The sequence below is a fragment of the Pongo abelii genome, chromosome 6, assembly GCF_028885655.2.
Source record: "Pongo abelii isolate AG06213 chromosome 6, NHGRI_mPonAbe1-v2.0_pri, whole genome shotgun sequence".
Lineage (NCBI taxonomy): Eukaryota > Metazoa > Chordata > Mammalia > Primates > Hominidae > Pongo > Pongo abelii.
This window is the reverse complement of record NC_071991.2, coordinates 102879145-102904617: the sequence shown is the minus strand read 5'-3', so window position 1 is coordinate 102904617 and position 25473 is coordinate 102879145. Positions and strand designations below refer to the sequence as shown.

Sequence of the window (25473 nt, the reverse complement as noted above, 5' to 3'; positions counted from 1 at the left end):
TTAATGAAGTTAACTGAAATAAAGGGGACGGATTCTTGTAAAGGCATATTTACAAGTTAGCTCTTCATATAAATGAAAAAAAAAGCAAATTAAATGTTAATAACTTACAACTGATAGAAAATTGATACATGGAAAACTACAAAATAGTATCTACATGTAACATTACATTAAGTATCAATACAACACTGTAACCACACAATAGCTTCCCAGTGTGGTATCCCTAAGAGTGCCAAGGGTATTAATACGGGTGCATGGGCTATCCTCTACATTTTAAAGAGGTTAATGGAAATTAATCACTTATTTACAATAAAGTGCATAGACATTTACTTACTTTGCTTTAGTCATATCAACTCAATGTGGTAATAACCAGTTGCTACACATCACGTTATATATGAAATGCAATACATGCCTTTGCTTTTTTTAAAATAGTAAACAAACTATTATTTAATATAGTTTAGATATAAGTAAAAACATGGGTTCCAGAGAGGTAGAAATGACAAAATAAAAAATTGTCCTTTAGAATAAAAAGATTGTAGAATAATGTGGAAATATAGTTGCTGGTACTAATCTGCTGTTAAGTATAATTTAAAACAAAAGAAAAAAGTTGTCGTTTTTATGATTTACACTTACCAGTCCTTCAGCTGGGTTCTGCTTCTCAACTAGTTTATTATCCTTTGTACAGTCATCTTCTGAACAAATACTGCCCTCAGGTTTTTGATTCAAAAGAGAAGATGACTTTTTATTTTTCAACAAGTGTTTCAGAAGTTCATTCCCTGAGTCTCCTTTGGCAGCAGTGGCCCCAGCAGAATGGGGAGGACTCTGTGCTGAGGAGACAGGACAGGCTACGGCGTTTCCTTCTACCTTACTACCATTCTGTTCCTCCAATTTAGGCTCCTCTTGGCCTGGGCAGGACTCTGTCTCAGCCTTTTCCAGTTTTATCTCTTCTGTTTTGGCAGGGGTTTCCATGGAGAGCTTATCTACTTCTGAATTTGCGTAAGTCTGTTGATTTGGAGTTGCTTGTGAGAAATCACTATTGGGCAGTTTGTTCTCTAATTCTGTACATAGCTGGCCTGCTGCCATATTGGGAGTGGATGGGCCAACTGGTTCCACTGACTCTTGGTCGGCTTGTTGAGGAAGCTCACTGGGTGTGCTCACTGCAGAAGTAGAGGTAGTTTCTGAGATGCCTGGAGTTGGTGGGGCAGTTATATCTGAATGGGGAGTTGATGGAGCCTTGGCAGATTCTACATCATCATCTCTTTTCTTCTTTCTTGTTCTTTTCTTTTTCCCTTTTTCCTCTGGGATTATATCAGAATACAACTGAATGAGCGATTGGGTTGATCCCGGATAACTGTGTCCATGGGTTATAGTAGAATCTTGGCCACATGGGAGACTGCTATTAGCTACTGGAGGTGCTGCTGGTAAAGCAGGTGTAAAAGAAGGCCTCACTGGGGACTGCTGGAAGCTGGTCCCAGAAAGATTTCCATGTCCCTGCTTAACAGAAGAAAAATTTGGGCTTCAAACAGGGATTGATGGTGAATCAGGAACAAATGTAGGAGGGCCCACCTGCTTTCGCTCATTAGTCTGCATGAAAGTTTGGGTGGAGGGTGAATTAATTGATCCTTGTTGTATATTCTGCTGCTGTAAAACCTGCCCCATTTGCTGTTGGTGTTGTGGAGACTGCTAAAGGGGTCTTGGAGGTTGCATAAAATCACAAGGTAAGTCAGAACTGTAGAAGGGAATCTGGGACACAGATGTCCTACTACTACTTATCTCAGAGCCCACCATGCCATGCTGCTCCATTTCCATCCTCTGCTGCAAAGCTCTTTGTCTATCTACCTCCTGCATGAGTTGGATCCGTTGTCTCTCTTGCTGTTCTCGTAAACGTTCCTTACATTCCTGTCCTTGAAAACTTTCACTAAAGGGATTGTTGTCATCAAATTCTACCTGAGGTGGTGGTCCACTCTGTGGATTTGCATTTGAGACTGTCCCTGGGGCTGGTGTACAAGTTTTTATTGGTAATTGGGCAATTGGGGACTGAATTCTAGGAGGATTGAGGGGCAGGTGGGCAGGAGCACTGTTGGGTTGCCATCCAGGTAAACTGGGCATTCTAACAGAGCTAGTATGGCCAGAAATAACTGTTGTGTGCTGCTGGTGCTGAAGCTGCTGTGGCACCATGGGAAAGGCAGGTTGGCTCATGGTGGGTGGAGTGGCACCTGGAATTAGGGGTGGCTGGGGCTGGACACTGGGCATCACGGTAGGTGGGGCCATCACACATTGCTGCTGCTGTTGCTGCTGTTTGATTCGATAATCTTCAATCAATTCAGCATGTTCTTTCTGTTGTTTACGAATCTGGAATAACAAAATGCATCATCACTCATTTCTATACAGCATAGGTACTGAAGTAAAACACTGGCTGATGACTGTGGTTGAGGTTACACAGAGGGCAGTTTGGCCATGTAGAAGCAAACATATTTTGCTTGGGTAACTGCAAAAGTCACAAAAAGATTGAATTGATAAGCCTTAACTAACGACTGTCAGTCTCTTTAACAACAGGATTTTTATAAAGTTATCTGTAAAAGTGCTTCACATATGAAATATCAAAAACGGTTTTGTAAAATAAGTATTAAAATCTTATGGTGAAACTCATATATACTATTTATACTATATATAAAAAATATACAATAAAAAAGGTTACATAAGCAGCTAATTTTGATGTCCTAGAAATTACATTAATATACAATGTTAGAATAACAGACTTAACTCAAACTTGAACCATTTAAATGTTAAGATTTCATTTCTTAAATATATAAATTGTACATTTTAAGACAAGATTAATTACCAGCACGAATATCACACCCCCTGCCCAGATTAAAAAGACTAAATTTGTTGAACACTTTCAATTTAATGGCTAACACTCAAATTATAATTTCTGAAATCTATACAAGCTCCAAGGCAGTATTTTGAATAGTCTGTAAATAGTGTCTTAATATAATGGCTAATATCAATTAATTAATTCATTCCAAAAACCTTTGTGTCCCAATGTGCTCAGTACTACAGACCAGATATCAATCAAGATGCAATCTATGTTCTGGAGAACCTCACCATCTCATTCAGCAAGCTAGGGAAAGAAGGAATGCAAAAGGATGTGTATATTTTTGAACATCATTCAATTTTTAGATAAATATTATGCTAATATACTAAACCCAGGAGTTCTAATAGTTTTTCAAAGTATTTTCTTGGGTTCCCCAGGTAGACTAATATTTTCTGCAAATAATCATGTTTGATCTCTTCTTCAACAGTTGTGTAACTCCTATTTTCTTATTTTTCCTGGCCAGTTTACTGGTTAGAACTGAGAAATTACCATTGGTTGGTGAAGTAGTAAGAAAGTACAGAAAGCACCTACAACAGTATCTGGGATATATAAGGTGGTCATCCATGTCTTTCCCATGATATTTTATAATACTTTTTAAAACATTACTATCAACTGCTTATCTTAATATGATTATACTGGATCTTTGGCAACTATGTAATAGATGATGTATCCCATTTTTCAAGTATTAGCTTCTAAATAGGATTTGATCCATGGATATGCAAAAATTAGGCCCTCATCAAAAGACCTTGTACAAATATGCCAGACGTCAATGAAAGTGCTAAAAATATATATATACTTTATTAAACGTATCTTTACAAGAATATTAACCTACAGTAAACATGAACCCAGAGAGTAGATTTAAAGAGAAAAGAAACCTTTCATTCTGGAATAATCCTAGTTTTAAACAACTGGAATTATAGTCACCTTATTGTTGGTACGTTATCATGGTAGCTGTGGTTTGAAGATAAGACACTTGAGTCCAAATCCCTAATCTAATAGTTATAAGCAAACATGTACAGTGGGGGTATTTTTTGGGATTTTTTGGTTTTGTTTTGTTTCGTTTTGTTTTTGAGACAAGAGTTTTGTTCTTGTTGCCCAGGCTGGAGTGCAATGGTGCAATCTCAGCTCACTGCAGCCTCCACCTCCCGGGTTCAAGCAATTCTCCTGCCTCAACCTCCCAAGCAGCTGGGATTACAGGCACCTGCCACCATGCCTGGCTAACTTTTTGTATTTTTAGTAGAGATGGGTTTTGCCATGTTGGCCAGGCTGGTCTCGAACTCCTGGCCTCAGGTGATCCACCCGCCTTGGCTTCCCAAAGTACTGGGATTACAGGCGTGAGCCACTGCACCTGGCCACATGTACACAGTGTTTATAACCTCTACAATGAATCAGTTTGTAAAATGGGGATAATACTAACTCCTTCAGAAAGATGTAGATAAGACAACGTAAATGGAAGTGCTTCCTACAGTGTTCATTATAGAGCACTCACTTTTTTTTTTTTTTTTTTTTTTTTTTTGAAATGGAGTCTCACTTTGTTGCCAGGCTGGAGTACAGTGGCGCGAGCTCGGCTCACCACAACCTCTGACTCCTTGGTTCAAGGGATTCTCCTGCCTCAGCCTCCCAAATAGCTGGGATTACAGGCACACGCCACCATACTTAGCTAATTTTTGTATTTTTAGTAGAGACGGGGTTTCACCATGTTGGCCAGGCTGGTCTCAAACTCCTGACCTCAAGTGATCCACCCACCTCGGCCTCCCAAAGTGCTGGAATTATAGGTATGAACCACCACGCCTGGCCTGAACCTTAAGTTTTTAATTTACTTGGGTAAATATACCTAGGAGTTGGCTCTGAACCCATTTTGTACACTACTATTGTTTTATTTTAAATACAATTTTTACATGTTCTTTTCCAGTATATTATTCAGTTTAAATATTCTGATAAACATCTGGTTTATAATAGAAGATAATGGCAAAATGATTTCATTTTTCTGGAACAGTCCTTCACATAAGACATACCAATGTATTTTAAGACCAAAACATTAAGAAATAATAATAATATCAACTCCAAGTAAACAAAAATACTTCCTGGGCCCCCAATTCTTATTCCAAACTAAACCCAGTATCTCCCCATGAGCTCGGTCCTCAGTTGAGTTGAATACTCTCAATGATGTATAATAGAAACATGGTCTTTGCAGTGATTTCTTAGTGCAGAAAAAAATAACGTCTCCAACTATACCAAGGTTGAAAATAGTTCTTCGAAGTCGAAATTATGAGACTCAATCTCTTTTGTGTCATTTATTATGTGCTGTGACCATCACTCTAAGTAAAAGACTGGAGCTGTTATGGCTGCAGTTACTAAGAGGTCTCAGAGCTGCCACTTTTTGGCAATGTACTTTTAATGCCATTTAATACTAGTCAAAAAAAATCACTAGTCAAAGTCACTAATGAACGACTCACCAAAACATTCTACTCATTAACTGTTGGTAGTTTCTATTTTGCAAACCTATTTATCACCTGTTCTAGCTGTTTCTGAACCATGCTTTGCTGTTCAGTAACATGCTTGAGTTGTTCTGCATCTTCCTCTGGAAATTCACGCCCAGCTTTCTTGGCAGTACGTTGTTTAGCTGAAAGGGCCTTCTTAGATTTTCTGTGAGCACCAATTTGTTCTTCAAGATACTTCTGCTGCATTTGAAGCAGCTGTTGGGTCTCCTGGAGCCACTCTTCATACTGCTTACGCTGTGAATCATCTGAGGAAAAATTAAAATTCAGTTGTGTTAATTTTCTAAAGAGTCCAACATTATAAGTTACACAAATCTATTTTGTAAGGAAGTAGTTTCACCATGACCACATAATAGGAAATTTGAAAACACAATACTAAATATTAGACCACTATGTAATGATAAAATATCAGATTTTAGAAAAATATTTAATTGAGAAAGCCAGAGAATGCACATTCTTGAGATAGTGGTTAACTTAGCACTTATAAATATTACAAATCCAATCTTGGAAAAGCAGACTTACGTAATGAAATTCTTTTTTTTTTACTAAACAAATACTCTAGCCCACAAGCCAAGCTACATACTAAGGTATACATGCATTTTATGTATACGACTTTACAGATTTTGAAGAGACAAAGACATATCCCATTAACGTCTAGCGCATAGACTAGGAAATCACTTCCCATGTTAATTTTCCTGAGTTTATAAGTTCTTTCCTATTTCTTAATAATGAAAAAATATCCTAAACAGAGAGAAAGGGAACCTAAAATGTTTTAGAATGGAATAATTTAAAGTCTATGACTTATAAAGGAAATCCATAAGTTGAAAACATTGGTAATTATTATTCTGTAGTTTATATTTTTTAAAATAAGGGGAGGGAATAGTTAACCAAGCAAAACATTTTCTACTTTTACAACTGCCAGTAATTCTCCCCAAATGGCTATATCTCTTCATTTTGTACCAATATTCTCTTCTTTATTCTTTAAGGGCACTTTACTTCATTGATACCCAGTCCAAGGGGGAAAAAAAAAGTCATCGTATGTAGTGAAATTCTGAATATACCTTTTTGACTCACTACAAGACAAAGAAATGAATAAATACATTTCTAAGAAGGACATTTGCTGAAAATAACATCAATGATAACAGAATATTGTCATACATTAAGAATCCAACCAAAGCCAATGGGCGCAATAAAGCCAGAAAAAGCCAGTTGGTATAGTTCTTTGTTTTTAATGCAAATATGTATTCAAATTATAGTAACAATTAATGTAGGGGGAATTTCAAAAGGTCAGACTTTGGGTTTGTTCCTAAACCCAGAAGTTCCAGTACACGTATGAACTTGAAATCTAGTCTACTAAATTTGAAAGGCATTTTTTAACAACAGGCTTTTTCACAAGATTTCAGAAGTTCTGCTTCTGGTAGAATGAGACCTACCACAAGGAAAGCCTTTCTGGTTTCTGGAACCAGGAGAGCAGAGGTGACCAAAATGAAAAATAATGGTGAAAAAAAAGTTAGCTAAACAGTCTGAAGATTTCAGAAAGGTTCATTTTGGGGAGAACTTTAAACACTATCCTGAACCACCTTGGGACCCCTGCAAATAACTAGAAAGGATTCAGGGGCACCTTGCATACCTGACCTTTACACCATGCTGCTAACCCAACTTATTGCTAAGTATAATCCCTTTGTTTTTCCCATTTAGTGTCCTTGTCACTTAGGAAGACAGTTCTTAGAGCAAAACGTGGTTTAATTCTATAGACTGTAAAGTGCCCAATCTGTATACAAAAACAGCAACAATATTGAAGAGAATGGGGAAGATGGTTTTTCTGTATTAAAATACTTTTCTGTAACTATAATTCTTCATGCACAGTGAAAAAAGCAATGAAAACACACGCCTTGAAGAAGAGTTGCCTAATAGGGCAGTGATGTTTAATAAGACAGGAGTGATGTTTAATAAGACCAGTTCAAGACTGGGCTTGAACTGGTGTACCTACACTCACTTCAGGTTTAGAACAGCACACATAGAGTGCAGACAAGCAATCCCCAGAAAACATTAACTTATTAGATTTATACTTACTGACAAAGCCTGGACCAAAATTTGGAGGATTAGGCCTAGAAATCTGATGTGTTATACTGCCATCCTAAAATAAGTAAAATTTACAAATATGTTTATTCCACATTTCAGTTAAAGGGGGGAAAAAACTTTAAAAGAAAGAAAGAAAAAGAAATGGAAGAAAAATCCTTTAATTTCCTAAGATATCTTTTAAAGGTTTTTTTTATAAAAAGTAGAATTAATTTAGTCATGGCAACCTAATTCTGAATTCTTATTACTGTCTCTGAACTACTATACTGCCTAGATTTTGGCTGAAAACAATTATGCTTGAGGTAAAGGATTATTCATCAGAAATATAATACAGGGCAAATCAATTACTGCTAATACTAAGCGAGAGATCCATATAAAAAATCTCACTTTTTGATGAAGTTTACCTGGTTTCTTCTTCAATCAAACACAAGTTCCAGATTGACTAAATGCCACTCCACAGCGTGGTTATTTATAATAAAAACTAATGTCTCTAACATGCACAAATATAAAAGAAAAATACGTTAATAAAAATATTAGTCTTATTTTCTACACACACCTGTAGTCCCGGCTACTTGGGAGGCTGAGGTGGTAGGATCGCTTGAGCCCAGGTGTTTGAGGCCAGCCTGGGCAACACAGCAAGATCCTGTTCCCAAAAAAATAAAAAAAATAAGTAAATAATAAGTATTTAATTCATTTTATTTTCAAGTTAAAAGTCTTATTTCTTCCAGGTGACTGAACAAGCAGTTATTAATCTCACAAGTCCCTGATAATCACCTAACAAATTAATGTTGAAAAATGTTTATCCAGTTGTCACAAGTTCTCCTTAACATGAGCTGTATACAGGGTAATAATTATAAACTTATTCAGTAAGATTCAGAGATATTCCGTAACCTTCCCCACAAGGACTAGTAGGGCTGCAATAAGAAGCCAGCTAGGCTGACTCTAGAGGTTTTACTCTCTAGTATGTGCCTCACTCCACCTTACAATAAAATGAATTCAAGACTTCAGAAAAAAAATAAGTTGATTTAGTTTTATAACATAAACTCTAAGGAAATGTTTTCTCATTCCAGTCTTTGTTAAAAACTAATTGAGAGCTTAGTTATTTTATATTCTAAAACAAAAGACATTTCCCAATTTAAGAATTTTCATACATTTTCATACATTTCTATATCTAATGTTAAAGGAAATAAAAAATTGACGACTGACCAAGATCAGTCTGCATGGTTAAACGTGTTTAGAGAAATGTTACTCATTCTAATTAAAACTATAAAAACTTCACAGAAGCATTACTGCTTACATGAAAATATTTCCTCTGGCATTATCAAATGCTTTAATATATCAAGATATACATATAATTTTCAAAATGTATTCCAAATGCTGTATATTACTATTTAAGTACTATTAGGATATAGAATATGTTTTTAAATTTTTTACTCACATTTTTCATTCACCTGTCACCCTACCCACTGCTACAGGTCTGGTCTAAATGATCTTCTAATCTGAATATCACACATGGTCTATCATCCTAACTCAACATATCACACTACTCTAAGAAGGGACTATCACTTCCATTTCTAAAAAGCAGTCAATAGAATAGTAAGCCATATACCTGATACATGCTAATGTATCTAATGGCAGACGCATGATGCTAAAAGAGCATCAGATGCTGAAAGGCCTCAAATTCTGAGGTCCATATTTAAAACTAAGTGCTGGTCGGGTGCAGTGGCTCATGCCTGTAATTCCAGCACTTTGGGAGGCAGACGCAGGTGGATCACTTGAGGTCAGGAGTTCAAGACCAGCCTGACCAACATGGTGAAACCCTGTCTCTACTAAAAATACAAAAATTAGCTCGGCATGGTGGCATGTGCCTGTAATCCCAGCTACTCCAGAGGCTGATGCAGGAGAATCGCTTGAACCTCGGAGGTGAAGGCTGCAGTGAGCCATTGCACTCTATCCTGGGCAACAAGAGCGAAACTCCATCTCAGAAACAAAAACAAAAACAAAACTAAGTAGTAAATAAAACTCAGCATTCCCTTGTTTTGAATATACATAGAAACTGCAATATTATTAGCAAGTACCACGACTATCACCAATAGAAGACAGATTATTTTCCTATCGAGTGTTGCAGACACCTAATAGATTAGTTATGTTCATCATTACTTCCAAATTATGGTTTATTGCTGAATTTGTTAATACTTTAAGGAGCATATATACCATAAATTTAATTATATTTTAATAACTATATTTCAAGTATAATCATTTCCTTTGTAATGCTATGTTTTAAATTTTCTGCATATAAAACATTCTGAGAATGTCAAAGGCTTCACTGGAATCCAAAAAGATTCAAGACATAAAACAGTTAGGAACCTCTATGATAGAGAAATAATGTTAATAAATATTGCTCAATAATGAAAATCATTAGAAACCACTATCTCTACTTTGATCTCAAAAATGCTTCTTAACCATGTCCAAAGTATCTCAACAGTTGAAAAGAACTATACCCTTAAGAATTCAAATTTCTTTGAAATATATACATCTTAAATTCGTGCAAATTTTATATTCAATTCTATAATCATCACATTTTTTATATAAAAGTTTTTCAACAAGATAATTAGACTAAATTGAGGCTCTATGCTTACTTTATTGACAGAGGTTCTCATATAGTAATACACGTAAGACTCATTCATGATGCTTGCTAAAAATACAGACACACAGGCAACCATCTCCAGATATTTTTATTTAGTAGGTCTGCAGTAGAGCAAAATAATCCGCATTTTTTTAAAAATTACCCCATAATTCTCATGGTGGTCCATGATCAAAATTTAAGAAACAGTGCCCTGTGGTTAATAACCCTTAGAGGGCATAATTTCAAAAATTCAGATATTGAAATAACCCCTACTGTCTTCTTTAATGCATAATTTCTGTTTTTCTCCTAAGAGAGAAAAGACAAACTCTGTAACTCCAACTTCCAACTGTCCTCTTATCTATTCCTTGTAACTTTCTTTTTCTGATTCAAAACCGGTTTGGGAACATTTTATTTTAGAACTGAATTTATAATTGCTTTAATCACTCAGTGTCTTAACTGAAAAAAATCTTAGATAACATGAACAATTCTAAAGGTATTTAAAAGAGCACAGACTTAAATACTTTGACTTGAGTAATCAGGAAATCTTCCAAATCTTTTTAAGATGTTTTACATTTACCATCCTTGAGACTAATGCTCTTAAACTGGTTCTTACATTAATTTCTTAAATTGGTATAGCATTTTATATCTGATTATATCGAGCTGATGCCATGACAACTTAAATAGTATTGTTCATTCCTAGAACAAGGGCTTTCCATTTTCTGTATGTTTTTTCTAAAAACTAGTAATGATTTCATGAATGTCTAGATGCCCAGTAAAAACAAGCAGCCACTCCACCTACCTGCTCATCACCATTGGTGGCATGCCCAGATTGTTTTGTACCATCACTTTATTTATGCCTTTAAGGGCCACCATTTTGGCTTTCATTATAGGATCTGTACTTGCATCAAAATCTAGAAAAGAAATATAAAGTTACTTATTTCATAGTAATTAGTTCAAGGTACACTAAGAAGTAATTCAAATATTACAAGCTCTTAAACTTTATTATTTAATAATCATTACAGATTTCTGAGATGGCAACCTTATCCTGGGTTTAATCGCATCTCAGTAGTCCTTAATTGCATCATGCTTTAATACCTTAGTCCTGCAGGAATTAAAACAAAAAGTCAAGTTTAAGGGAGATTATAAGCAATAATCTAAAGCAATGCAATTAATTCCCTTTCATCCAAACTTTTGCAATGCTAATCAGAATGGCTTCTTTAGTAAATATAACATCACAAATGAGAATTTGCAATACTAAGGAATTCTGCTAAATTAGTTACCACTCTTAAAAGAAAAATGCACCAATTTCTTAAGGGTATACCCTCTCAATAAGAAGCTACTAAGAAAAAACCTATTTGCATCTAAACGAAAAAAAGGGAGCAAAATGATGAAATTGGGGATATATAAAATGGAATGTCAATTTTATTATTTAGAATAAGGCACACTGCTTAGACATGTGCCCTTTGATTGCTAATTCTTATTCTTAGAGGCACTGAGGCATTTTGACTGCATTGATTTTGCTGTTTTTAGAATCAGTAAACCACTAGAAACAAGTTAAAGAGGTTTATATAGCAAAAAATCACCAAGCATTTGTCATACACAAAAGGACAGTAAGAAGCTTTATTTCCATCATAATTTTCTTAAATTCATCCTTCCATGACTGACAACATATGGCAACAATGGTTGGAATGTAGGAACTAAGAAGACAACTAGTTTCTATTAAACAATTCCATAAATAATAGAATTGAGGGAAGTTTGTAACTCAGTTTTGAATCTCTTAATTTACCTGGAAAGAATCTAAAACTCTTCATTGCTTTCATTTTTTTTTTTTGAGACAGAGTCTCGCTCTGTCCCCCAGGCTGGAGTGCAATGGCGCGATCTCGCCTCACTACAACTTCCGCCTCCTGGGTTCACACCATTCTCCTGCCTCTGTCTCCCGAATAACTGGGACTACAGGCGCACGCCGCTATGCCCAGCTAATTTTTTGTTTTTTTTTTTTAATTATTATGCTTTAAATTCTGGGATACTTGTGCAGAATGTGCTGGTTTGTTACATAGGTATACACATGCCATGGTGGTTTGCTGCACCCATCAACCCGTCATCTACATTAGGTATTTCTCCTAATGCTATCCGTCCCCTAGCCCCCCACCCCCCGACACGTTCCGGTGTGTGATGTTCCCCTCCCTGTGTCCATGTGTTCTCATTGCTCAACTCCCACTTATGAGTGAGAACATGCAGTGTATGGTTTTCTGTTCCTGCATTAGTTTGATGAGAATGATGGTTTCCAGCTTCATCCATGTCCTGTGTTGCCCAGGCTGGTCTGGAACTCCTGAGCTGAGGCAATCTGTCTGCCTTGGCCTCCCAAAGCGCTAGGATTACAGGCGTGAGCCACTGTGCCCAGCCAACTGCTTTCATTCTAAAGCTCAAGGAGGGCCAGGCAGGGTGGCTCACGCCTGTAATCCCAGCATTTTGGGAGGCCAAAGCAGGCGGATCACCTGAGATCAGGAGTTTGAGACCAGCCTGGCCAACATGGTGAAACCCCACACCTCTACTAAAAATACAAAAATTAGCTAGGCATGGTGGCGAGTGTCTGTAGTCCCAGCTACTCGGGAGGCTGAGGCAGGACAATCACTTGAACCCAGGAGGTGGAGGTTGCAGTGAGCCAAGATTGCGCCACTGCACTCCATCTTGGGTGACACAGTGAGACTCCGTCTCAAACAAAACAAAACAAAACCCTCAAGGAGGAATAGAAAAACTCAGTGCTCTATTCCAACTGTAATTCTAATAATAAAATCTTATATGCATATCGCATGCCACTCTAATACCCATAGTAATATATGTTGAGACTCAAGAAAACTCTCACCAATATTAGGGAAGAATGGTTCTGATCGCTGATGAATCATGGCTTGCATCTGTCTTTGCTGCTGCTGTTCTTGCCTTTCTTGATCCAAAAGATCCTGTAGAAGTAGAGGCTGTTCTTCTAGAAGAAGGGGCCTCTCTCTATTCTGCTGTGCTAATGTTTGAGGAATTATTAGCTGTTGGGGTCCAGACATGCTACTGGTACCAGACTGACTTGTTAGAGGCCCAGTTTGAGTTGTAGGTTTTCCTGTCCCCAGATTCTGGTTAACTGTTGATTGACCTGGAATGAATCCTGGATTTACCTGCACACCCTGAGAAAAAACATGGTTTACCCTAGACACTATTGTTACATTAGAATTCATGGTATTATCCAAAACATGGCCAGGCGGTGCTATTAAAGGAGGCAAACTTGACACATGATTGGATGGTGAGGCCGGCAGAGTTGGTGGTGGAGACCCCAATGGCCTAATGTCTGAATTATCAGATTTCTCATTAGCAAGTAAACTTGAGAGAACTGGAGTTGATCCAGTTATGCCACAAGAGTTTATTACATCTTGAGCAGGTAGTTGAGTGGATGCTTGAATGACATTTGCACCGGGGCCAGCAGTTTCGATTGGTTCTTTTCTCAAATAGATCTGGATCACAAGGATGCAAAGAAGTCTTTTCTCCATCATTTAGGTCTGAGTGAGCAGAAGCCTGTGAGCAAGGAGTGTCAACATTATCTTTATTCTCATCACTTTTTTCAATTTCACATTTGGATTCCACCTTAGAATTTGGAGACAGTACTTCCGTTTTTACCTCATTGGTAACAGTGGATTTTTTTCTGTGGTGAATGTTTATCAGAGAGAACCAGTTTTGTCTTCCTGTTCCTTTTTTTTGGTTCAACAGATACACACTGATTATCTAACTTATCATCAATTGGAAGGTCTAGTTCCTCATTAAACATGCTTTTCTTATCTCCCATGTCAAGTTCTGGATCTGTATATGCAATGATATCAAACTCTCCTGACCTTAAGAGGTCATCCAGGTTGGGATCATTAGTTTCCAAATTATCTAAAGTATCCAATTCAACTACCTTGCCATCCTCTGTATCTAAATTTAAGTTTTCAAGATCTTCATCATCTAAGTCTTTGACTTCAACCCCCTCAAGGTCTTTAACATCCAGTTCTTTCACAGAAGGGTCATCAGAATGGAGTTTTTTTTCTAGACCATCAGAAGGTTGGGTGGCTATCTGTAAATTATCAGACGTTGTTTCAGATGGTACAGATGTTGACAAAGGAGCTTCTGAAAATTCACCACCTAGTGGATGGTTCAGAGTCCTCATGACCATAGAAGATGAATGGACAGAATGACCTTGCTCTTGTTGAGATGGTGGCACTTGTTCCAAATCTGGGTGCACAGGTAGCTGATTAGGTAGACCCTGGGGAGGTCGTCTCATGGGCTCTGTGTGTCTAGGGCCCAGAAAGTCTGGCCGGGGAATGAAGTTTCCATGTCTCAGATTAGAAGATGCCTCTACAACACTGCCAGGTGGAGCACTGAAAGGCAGCCGTTGCCTTCCATCAGGAGCCCTATGTCTCAGTTCAATATATGCTTGGCCCAGTATGTTGTGCTGCTGAACTGGCAAGCTCTGTGGTGAAAAATGCTGAGGAAGTCCAACTGGATTATTCATCTGTGAGTTATTTAATGGCCTAGGCATATCTACAGATATTGATCTTCTTAGCTGTGGAGAAACTCCAGATCCCTGTATTTGTTGAGGAGGCACAAGGAAGCGCTCTTGACTCGACATGGTACCATGACTACCTCCTGGAAATCCAAATCTTTTTTTAAAAAAAAAAAAAAAAAAAAAAAAAAAAGCAAATAGGTATTATGTTAAATTTAGAGTTAAGTTGAAAAAAAGAAAAGTCTTCAATTAAACTGTACATACAAAATGTTGCCAAATACAATGACTTACAAAAGCAAAGCTATCACCATTCAAAAGTATTTACAGGTATTCATATGCAAGTAAGATTTTGCTAAGAATCCTATAATGAACACCATATCTGAGCTCTAAAGGCTTAAGATTTAACAGATAACAAAAATGAAGACGAAGGAACAACAACCAAGCAGATGAAATCAATTGTTCAGAGATAAGAACAATACTATTGGACTTTTTCAGGAAGAGTTTCTCTTATCTATATTTAGGGAGGTTCGATGGAGGAAGCTGATTTGGGGAGGATGTTTGAATGAAGATAGGTCTTCATACCTGTTGAGGGACTTAAAGCCCTCAGTACATGAGACTACAAAGGCACAGGTTTGATGATGGGATAGACTAAACTTAGAGAAAAAGACGAGTAGGCCTCATCTATAAAGATTAAGTAAATGAATAAATTGTTGGACTATTTTATATTGTACTTCCTTCTAGACAGGATTACAGGCAACTTACACAGAATACAAAGCATAGCAAGAGGCATAAATTATAACAAGGTGGAAGAAAAAAGGGAAATTAAGAGTAAGATTACAGGCAACTTACACAGAATATAAAATGTAGCAAGAGGCATAAATTACAACTAAGGTAGGAGAAAAGGAAACAAAGAATATAACATGGAGGTAGATATAAGACTAAAAGACATAAAACTAAAAAGCATATCTTGAAGAACTATTTCCTTATTATAATTAGGGCATAGGTTTGGCTTTGACTTTAGCCACTTTGAAAAAGGAAACATTCTTATGATTCATCACCACTAACTTACAACCCTATCTCACCATGGAAAGTTCCTAAAGGGAAAGTCCTTTCAGTTTGGAAATCTCTAAAATTTATTATTATTATTTTTTAAATTGAGACAGAGTCTCGTTCTGTCTCCCAGGCTGGAGTACAGTGGCATGACCTCGGCTCACTGCAACCTCCGCTTCCTGGGTTCAAGCGATCCTTTTGTCTCAGCCTCCTGAGTAGCTGCGAATACAGGTGCGGTGCATGCCGCCATGGCCGGCCAATTTTTGTATTTTTACTAGAGGCAGGGTTTTACCATGTTGGCCAGGTTGGTCTCGAACTCTTGACCTCAAGTGATCCGCCCACCTCGGCCTCCCAAAGTATTGGGATTACAGGCCTGAGCCACTGCACCCAGCCTAAAATTAATTTAGAATGTAAAGTTAAAATGTAGAAATTTGGAGAGAGGACAAGTCTCATCACATTGTAGGAGGCTTTGCCTACACAGAATAGCTACATTTTGAGGATGTCATATGATAAACTACATCATTAAGGGTGCAAGGTAATGCTAACACAGTTAATACTTTTCAGAGTCTGTAGAGTTCTTAGAGGGGAAAAAAATGTCTATGACCTCTCATTAGCACTAAATAGTTGATTATATATATTTCAAAGGGGAGAAAGAAGTAGAAAGCAGTAACAGCTTCCTGATTAATACTAACTTCATTTGTCTATTTCTTTTAAAAAATTTTTAAATTTGTTTAAGAGGTGGGGTGGGGGAGTCTCACTATATTGCCCAGGCTGGTCTCAAACTCCTAGCCTCAAGCAATCCTCCTGCCTCAGCCAGTAGCTAGGATTACAGGCACAAGCCACCACACCCAGCTCTGTTTCCCTCTTCTAATAGCAATTTAAATTTGGCAGGAAATTAAAAGCATTACCTAAATCCATGAGGTCTCATCCCCATGCTAGCAACATCAGGAGGATAGGGTCCACGCTGATCTTTTGGGGAAACAGCATATCTAGGTCCTAAAGGAGGGGCAACAGGAGACCCAATGTTCCCAGGATAGGGAGGTGGGGGTCTGGTGAAAGCCTGGTTAACATTCTCTGGTTGCCAGTGTTGAAAAGGCCCTGGATGAGGCACTGCAGGTGAGTCCTGTGACCCCTTCTCCTGTCGACCTGCAATCTTCTGCTGTTGCTGCTGGAGAATGATTTCACATAACTTCTGCCGCTAAATGGGAAGAAACAAAAATCACTGGGATTTGTGGTAATTAATGGCTTTTTAAAGGTTACTGGCTTTTTATTTTTAGATATGGGATCTTGCTATGTTGCCCAGGCTGGCCTCAAATCCCTGGACTCAAGCGATCCTCCTGTCTCAGCCTCTCAAGTAGCTGGGATTACAAGCATGCGCCACCATGCCTGACAGGTTAGTGGCTTTTTAAATCCTGATACTTTCATTATGTGGCTATGGTAATGTTTCAAAGTTTGATGAAATACCAGTTACATTTAACTATTCAATATATTAGGAAAAATAATTTGATGATTTGGGTCCTTTTCCTTGCCAGACAACTATCACAAAACAAAGCTTTAATATTTAAGGATTCCCCTGCGAATTCGTGAAGACTGAAATCAGATACAGAATAAATTAAACTGGTGTTAATTTCATCAATTTCATTTTTCTTTTTTGCAGTATGACAAACTCTACAGAATAAAAAAAATAAAAAATTAACTCCTGTGTAGAAATTACTCAGTTTGATGAAATGAACAGCTTCCTCAAATAATACATTTAAAACTGAGAACATACAATGTGTTTACCTGTCTCAATTTCTCTGTATCTGCTTGGGCCATATTTACAGTTATTCTGTGTATCAGTTACTCCTGAAGTTGGCACAGGTCCAGGAAGTTGGGAGACACCAGAGAACTGCTGGCCTTGGGAGTGCATTGGAGAGTTTGAAGATGCACAGAAGCTCCCCTCTGATCCAGGCCTTGGCTGATCAGCAACATCATGGGCAGTTTGACTTGTTCCAAAAGAGTCAGACTGAGATCTTGGAGTCATTGGAGGCTGATCATTGGGATCACGGGCAGCAGTTGGGGAAACACGGCTAAATGTGTCTGAAAGACCAGGTCCAGGGGGCCTAGGTGTCTGGGAACATGTATCAGGTGGCCTTACCAATGGGCCAAGTAAAGCTGGTCCTCGGTTTTGTGCTGCTTGCAGGAAAGGATCCTGATTTGGCATGAGGACTGGTCTTGTCATTTAGGACCTAGTAAAACCCTCTGAAATCCTTGGCCTTGGTGTTGCTGGTGGCTGAGAGTAAGGGACAGAAATTCCAGGTCTTGGTGTTCCAGGAGGATGAGCATATGGATCAGAATGCCTCTGATTAGTTACAGGTGTAACAAACAAGTCAGTTTGTGTAGATGGTCTTGGGGTTTGGGGCTGCTGACTATATGGGTCAACAGTAGTAGGCCGGGGAGTTCCAGGAGGTTGAGAGTAAGGGTCTGTATTGGACCTAGCTGTTCCTGAAGATTGGGAATAAGAATCTACAACAGGTCGTGGAGTTCCTGGGGGTTGGGAGTATGGGTCCTGAGATGTTGGCCTTGATATGGTTGCAGGCTGGGAAAAAGCCCTTGAAGGATGGGCAAAAGATTCATTCATTGCTGGATGTGGGGTTAGGGGAGGCTGACTATATGGATCATTTGACTGATTATGAGAAAAATTATCTACAGGTCTTGGTGTCAAAGCAGGCCTTTCATAAGGGTCAACAGACAATCGCCTTGATGCCTGTGACACTGATCCATAAGGATCCTGAGAGGATGGAGGAGGTTGCATTGGAGTCTTAAAAGGTCCAAGACCACTATCAAGAGGTGCAGGTGTCAACAAGGGTCGTGCATATGAGTCAGGTATCCTTTGTCTTTGAAACACATCTGCCCTAGGAGATGGTTTAGTAAAGTGATCATTGGTTCCAGCTGCTACAGGGCCTTTTGCAGTTTGTTCTGAAACTACAGGAGACTGGGATAGGCCCAAGGATTTGGGAAATTGATCTGTCATCACAGGCCTAGGTGTGTCTGGAGGTTTTGCATAGGGATCATTATTTGTCGTGGAGGAAGAACATAAATCTCTGACTGGGGATGGCCTATTTCCTGTTGTATCATTCATTTGAAGGGGCCTAGATACCGATGATAAAGGTGTACAGTTTTCCACTGGTGCAGCAGAATTTCTTCTGGAAAAACTATGGCCCACAGGAGGTGGTCGAGGGGTACCAACCATTTTTGCATATGGATCCATTGGAGATGGTGGTCGTGAGTTAGAGGACCCAGGTGAAAACACTGGTGGTGAAGGTGGCTGAGAAGTCTGAGCCTGAGAAAGACTATCCTGGATGGGAATCCGGGATGGGGCTGGAGGAGGAGGTGGAGCTTGTGGTTTTACAAACACATCATCTGAAGATGTAGACGTGGGGTTACTGGGTGGCTGTTTTGTAAACAGTTCTTTATGGAATGACTGTGCAGGAGACATATTTCCATTGCCAGGCTGAGGTGTCAAAGGACTCTGTATCCCACTACTTGGTGTATCTGAACCAGACTGCACCAGAAGATGCTGAGAACCAAACTGCTGTTGTTGCGGCTGCTGCTGCTCATTTTTCACCTGTTCAAGTTTCTGTGTGGCTTCAATTTTAGCTTGCTGCTTACTTTTCTGACGCATTTGCTATTAAAATAGAAAAGAAAAAGCAATCATATTTAGGTTAAGGAAGAAAACTACCATCATGGGGGAAAAAAGCAACAGAAAGTTAATTTGTTTGATGTCAGCAGCTACCAGATTGCTCCCATATTAGATTATGAATTCCTGAAGAAGAGAAATTACTCATCATGGTATGTTCCATTTGTGCCTAGGGCAGTATATTGTTTATAATATTTCGATAAACTTCCCAAATCAATTTAAATATATTTTACTGAAAAGAGAAACAAGTCTATCCTAAATCAAATTTTCATGGTCTAAGAACTATATTCTAAGATAATAATGCAAAGACCTCCCTTCTCAAAACAAAAATGCAACTTCAAAAAGTAGATTATCCAAAAATTCCATACCTGTCTAAATTTCCATTCCTGTTCATGTTCTGATTCTCTTTGCTTTAAAGGATCTTTAAAAAGCTCCAAATCAACACAAGAGCTGGGATCAATGCTTTCTTGCTGTTGCTGCCTTTTCATGGAATCATTTGACATCTGTACTTTATTAATGCATAAAGCAGCTCTGTTATCTCTGGCTTTTTGCTTTGACAAAAGAAGAAAAAAAATTTCCCAGATTATGTTAAATGTTTTATGGAATAAAATAAAAATATCATGAACTGTCTCAAATAAAAGAAAAAAAAAGTCAGGTAAAATAGCTGAAATACTTACGGCACCTCCCAAAAAAGGATCTGGACACTAACTCATCTTCTCTCTTTACAGTGCACAGTACCTATCAGTTGAGGATATATTTCTATGTATTTGAATTAAGCTTAAAGATCCTAGGTGTGCCATGCTGGTGCACTGCACCATAGCAAAGACTTGGAACCAACCCAAATGTCCAACAATGATAGACTGGATTAAGAAAATGTGGCACATCTACACCATGGAATACTATGCAGCCATAAGAAATGATGAGTTCATGTCCTTTGTAGGGACATGGATGAAATTGGAAATCATCATTCTCAGTAAACTATCGCAAGAACAAAAAACCAAACACCACATATTCTCACTCATAGGTGGGAATTGAACAATGAGAACACATGGACACAGGAAGGGGAACATCACACTTCAGGGACTGTTGTGGGTTGGGGGGAGGGGGGAGGGATAACATTGGGAGATATACCTAATGCTAGATGACGAGTTGGTGGCACATGTATACATATGTAACTTACTGCACATTGGGCACATGTACCATAAAACCTAAAGTATAATAATAATAATAATAATAATAATAATAATAATTACAATAAAAGAAAAAAAAAAAAAAAAAAAAAAAAGAAACTTTCTTGCAACCTAGGATATCAGATTGCAAGCCCGGTTAACTAGTTAACTGGTTGACTGCAGTTCAGTATTATTATTGGCTCATGCCTTCCTATCCACTTCTCCCTCCCAGCTGCCAGTTTCTACAAAAGAAATCTCATTAATGTCTTTTGTTCATGAAAAAAAAAAAAAAAAAAAAAAAAAAAAGATCCTAGGTGTGATTTAATATTTTAGCTCCTAGTTTTCTTAACACATCCTTAGAAATTATGTCTCCTTCAATTTAGAAAGAAGGGGCTGGGGCCAGGCATGGTGGCTTATGCTCGTAATCCCAGCACTTCGGGAGGCCAAGGCAGGTGGATCACCTGAGGTCAGGTGTTCGAGATCAGCCTGACCAACATGGTGAAACCCCACCTCTACTAAAAATACAAAATTAGGCCGGGCGCAGTGGCTCACACCTGTAATCCCAGTACTTTGGGAGGCTGAGGCAGACGGATCACCTGAGGTCGGGAGTTCGACACCAGCCTGACCAACATGGAGACACCCCATCTCTACTAAAAATACAAAATTAGCCAGGTGTGGTAGCACATGCCTGTAATCCCAGCTACTCTGGAGGCTGAGGCAGGAGAATCACTTGAACCTGGGAGGCGGAAGTTGTGGTGAGCCAAGATCACGCCGTTGCACTCCAGCCTGGGCAACAAGGGCAAAACTCTGTCTCAAAAAAAAAAAAGAAAAAGAAAAATCAGCCAGGCATGGTGGCACATGCCGGTAATCCCAGCTACTTGGGAGGCTGAGGCAGGAGAATCGCTTGAATCTGGAAGGCAGAGGTTGCAGTGAGCCGAGATCGCACCATTGCACTCCAGCCTGGGCAACAACTGTGAAGCTCCATCTCAAAAAAAAAAAAAAAAAAAAATTTTAGAAAAAAGGAAAAATATCCAATCAGTCTTTTTAAAAAAAAAAACTGGATATTTGAAATGTATCATTAAAGAAATCACTTAAAAATTTTAAAAATTCTGTCATTACCTAATTCAAGTCAAGATAAAACACAGCATATCAATACATCTATATATATGTGATAGAGCATATACACACATATATGCTCTATCCAAAATAATCACTGTAACTGAAAATATGTGCACTGGGGAACAAGCTGGAAAATATATATATTTTCCAACAATAATACAGATTTAATATGCTTTAAAATGAAAGCAAGGATTTGGTTCCAGCTGACAATCTTAATTTGGCTCTTTGGGAGAAAATAATTTACCATATGAACTGCGAATCTTATAAAATTACCTAATAGTTCATGGCAAAGATCATGTGTCAAAAACTCTTTAAAGATGTCTAAATATTTCTCTTTCAAGATGCACAAAGATTCTCTATGAAACCTAACAAGAAAAGAGGTGACTGTAGAAGACACTGAGACATGCCAATCCAGTCTCCAAATTTAGTACAGTTGTCCCTCTGTATCCATGGGGTATTGGTTCCAGGATCCCCTGCAGATACCAAAATTCACAGATGCTCAAGTCCCTTATAGAAAATGTCACAGTATTTGCATATAACCTACACATATCCTCCTGTATACTTTCTCCCTTTTTATTTTTTGACCCAGCAGGGCCTTGCTGTGTCACCTAGGCTGGAATGCAGTGGTACAATTTTGGCTCACTGAAGCCTCAACCCCTCAAGTCTCTCAAGTAGCTGAGACTACAGGCATGCGCCATCATACCCAACTAATTTTTTCATTTTTTATAGAGATGAGGTTTTGGCTCTGTTGCCCAGGCTGGTCTTGAACTCCTGGGCTCAAGCTATCTGCCCACCTTGGCCTCTCAAACTGCTGGGATTACAGGTGTGGGCCACTGTGCCTGGCCCCTCCTGTATACTTTAAGTCATCTTTAGATTACTTGTAATACTTAACACAATATAAATGCTATGTAAATCATTGTTATATTGTTTTAAAAACAATGACAAGGAAAAGAGTCTGTACAAGTTCAGTATAGATGTTTTTCCAAAATATTTTTGATCCATGGTTGGTTGAATCCACAGATACAGAACTCATGGATACAGACTGCCAACTGTACCTCTGCTGAAAGAGATAAAACAATTTTAAAGTGAAATGAATTACTCCTTCCCCCCTAAAATAGCTGATTTTCAATCTTCAACATTTTGGTTCTGTTAACTTGCTTATAAAAATGTCACACTCTCTATTAAGACATAAGGAGTTAGAAAATCACTGTAAAAACAAAGTTGCTGGGTCGAATGGAATTTCTAGTTCTAGATCCCTGAGGAATCGCCACACTGACTTCCACAAGGGTTGAACTAGTTTACAGTCCCACCAACAGTGTAAAAGTGTTCCTATTTCTCCACATCCTCTCCAGCACCTGTTGTTTCCTGACTTTTTAATGATTGCCATTCTAACTGGTGTGAGATGGTATCTCATTGTGGTTTTGATTTGCATTTCTGTGATGGCCAGTAATGGTGAGCATTTTTTCATGTATTTTTTCGACCCAGCCATCCCATTACTGGGTATATACCCAAAGGACTATAAATCATGCTGCTATAAAGACACATGCACACGTATGTTTATTGCGGCATTATTCACAATAGCAAAGACTTGGAACCAACCCAAATGTCCAACAATGATAGACTGGATTAAGAAAATGTGGCACATATACACCATGGAATACTATGCAGCCATAAAAAAGGATGAGTTCATGTCCTTTGTAGGGACATGGATGAAATTGGAAATCATCATTCTCAGTAAACTATCGCAAGAACAAAAAACCAAACACCGCATATTCTCACTCATAGGTGGGAATTGAACAATGAGAACACATGGACACAGGAAGGGGAACATCACACTTCGGGGACTGTTGTGGGGTGGGGGGAGGGGGGAGGGATAGCATTGGGAGATATACCTAATGCTAGATGACGAGTTGGTGGGTGCAGCGCACCAGCATGGCACATGTATACATATGTAACTAACCTGCACGTTGTGCACATGTACCATAGAGCCTAAAGTATAATAATAATAATAGTAATAATAATAATAAAAAGAAAAAAAAAAGTTGCTTGTTGTACAGGTACTAACAAGCATTTTCTGAAATGGAAATTTGTTTTTTTATTAACCTAATACAAATAAGGTTCAAGCACTGTATTTAAATATTTAAATACACTTTAAATACAGTTCAAGCACTGTATTTAAATATTTCTTAAAATACCACATATGGTGCTCTTTCTTGTGAGCTTGCTTTTCTCCACAATTTGGCAATTTGCTTCACTCTAGTAGTCCAATCTGCAACAAAAGAACAGAGTATAACACTTTCTCAGAGCCATGCTAATGATGTGTTGTAATAAAGAATGTTGATGAACTGCTGACAGTTAATCTTATTCAGGCCGTATTCTCATGAGGTCATAGACCTATATTAAGTTTTTTACAAAGAACAAAGATCCTGGCACACTGTAGGCCAAACACATGTTTTCTAAATGAAGTGTTGCCTTATTAACAACCTAGCTTATAAAGTTGGGAAGTTTTTAGATTCAAGGGACAAAGTAGCAAAAATGTAAGCCAAACATAATAAATTCCCTCTGGTGGTAAGATACCACCAGAACCAAAGTGCAAGTTTGTAAAACATCTGTGCTAAACAGAAATCTATCAGTTTGACCTACCAGAAGTAAGCAAAGTCATAAATAAGCATCTCACTAGCATTTGTGGACAACAAACATATGGAAAAGTAATGAGTTCAAACCATTTATATGAAATTCAGTGTCATCACAGTATACAAAATGAAGAAGCCTGGGTAAGATCAACAGTTAATGATAAATACAGAAATTATTTATTCCACATTACAAAAAGAAAGCAAGCTTCCAAAAAGCCAATGAAAATGAAAAATCAGTTCACAGACCAACAGCTTTAACACAGTATTTCATGAGGTTCTTGAGTCACAAAGTAAAATTATTAAAGAAAATTACTTTAAAAAAGTTACAGCTCTGCTGTAAGGACAATTTGTGCTGAGACAAAATGACAACATACCCATATATGTTCATAAACAGCAAATGTAAGCATGGAAAGAAAGTGGCTGAAGAATGGGACACTGCCTTCACAGGTCTCCCTGCATCAAACCACTGATTTCTATTGTTAGATAAAAAGAATTTCATTTATTACAATACATAATGAATAAAGTACTATGAAGACGCCAATCCAAAAGGTACCTAAAAACAGGGGTCATCCAAATGAAAAGTCACTTCCAGGTACCCCTCTAGTAATTTAAGAGTTTGTGTATTAATAGATAGCTGGGAAACTATTGCAAAACTGAGTTTGAATAACTTTTTCAATCCTGGTTTGTTTGACACCATGAACTCAAAATAATAAAACCGCATTGCTTGCATATATTCAATAATTGACATTTCATTAATCCAAATTTCTCATTTACTGGTTAATCAGAATTCTCACAAACTGTACTATTATCGTCTGTGTTTTTCAGGAGGCAGTGGTAATAGCTGGACAGTCAGGGAAAGTGTGAGGCGAAGAAGGGAAGACAATATTGAATTCGTTTCATAAAAACACTATTTAGGATTCACTGATTTAGCCTAGCAGTATTTTTGATTAAATGATAGTTTGGGTTCTAGAAATTTTTTAAAGAATCACATAACACTGACTTCTGCATATTAATAAGTACTGCTAGGAGCTGAAAAACTGACCATTTCACTAATTGAAACTAATTTTTGGGAAATATGAGGATGGATGCAGGGTCTAGGACAAAGTAAAATGCAAGATGTTTCTAGACATCTAGGGAATCTTTATGTTGTGGGTCATCATAGACGAAAATTAGTTAAGCTACCTTTCTATTGCAGTTAAAAAAAAAGGTATTGCACATGCGAAAATGTT

General features: G+C 38.0%; 1 protein-coding gene across 1 annotated transcript in view; it reads right to left on the bottom strand.

Moving 5' to 3' along the window:
* LOC100444736 (histone-lysine N-methyltransferase 2C-like) overlaps positions 1–25473 on the bottom strand; it is a gene marked incomplete at its 5' end in the record, with an annotated part of 59974 nt that overhangs the window by 25656 nt on the left and 8845 nt on the right. Inside the window, 12 exon segments of the mRNA XM_063725835.1 lie at positions 631–2349; positions 5386–5618; positions 7444–7507; positions 10874–10986; positions 12939–13546; positions 13548–13756; positions 13758–14751; positions 16553–16842; positions 17427–17468; positions 17470–19311; positions 19692–19874; positions 23807–23880. Coding sequence (XP_063581905.1) covers positions 631–2349; positions 5386–5618; positions 7444–7507; positions 10874–10986; positions 12939–13546; positions 13548–13756; positions 13758–14751; positions 16553–16842; positions 17427–17468; positions 17470–19311; positions 19692–19874; positions 23807–23880 — 6371 coding nt within the window.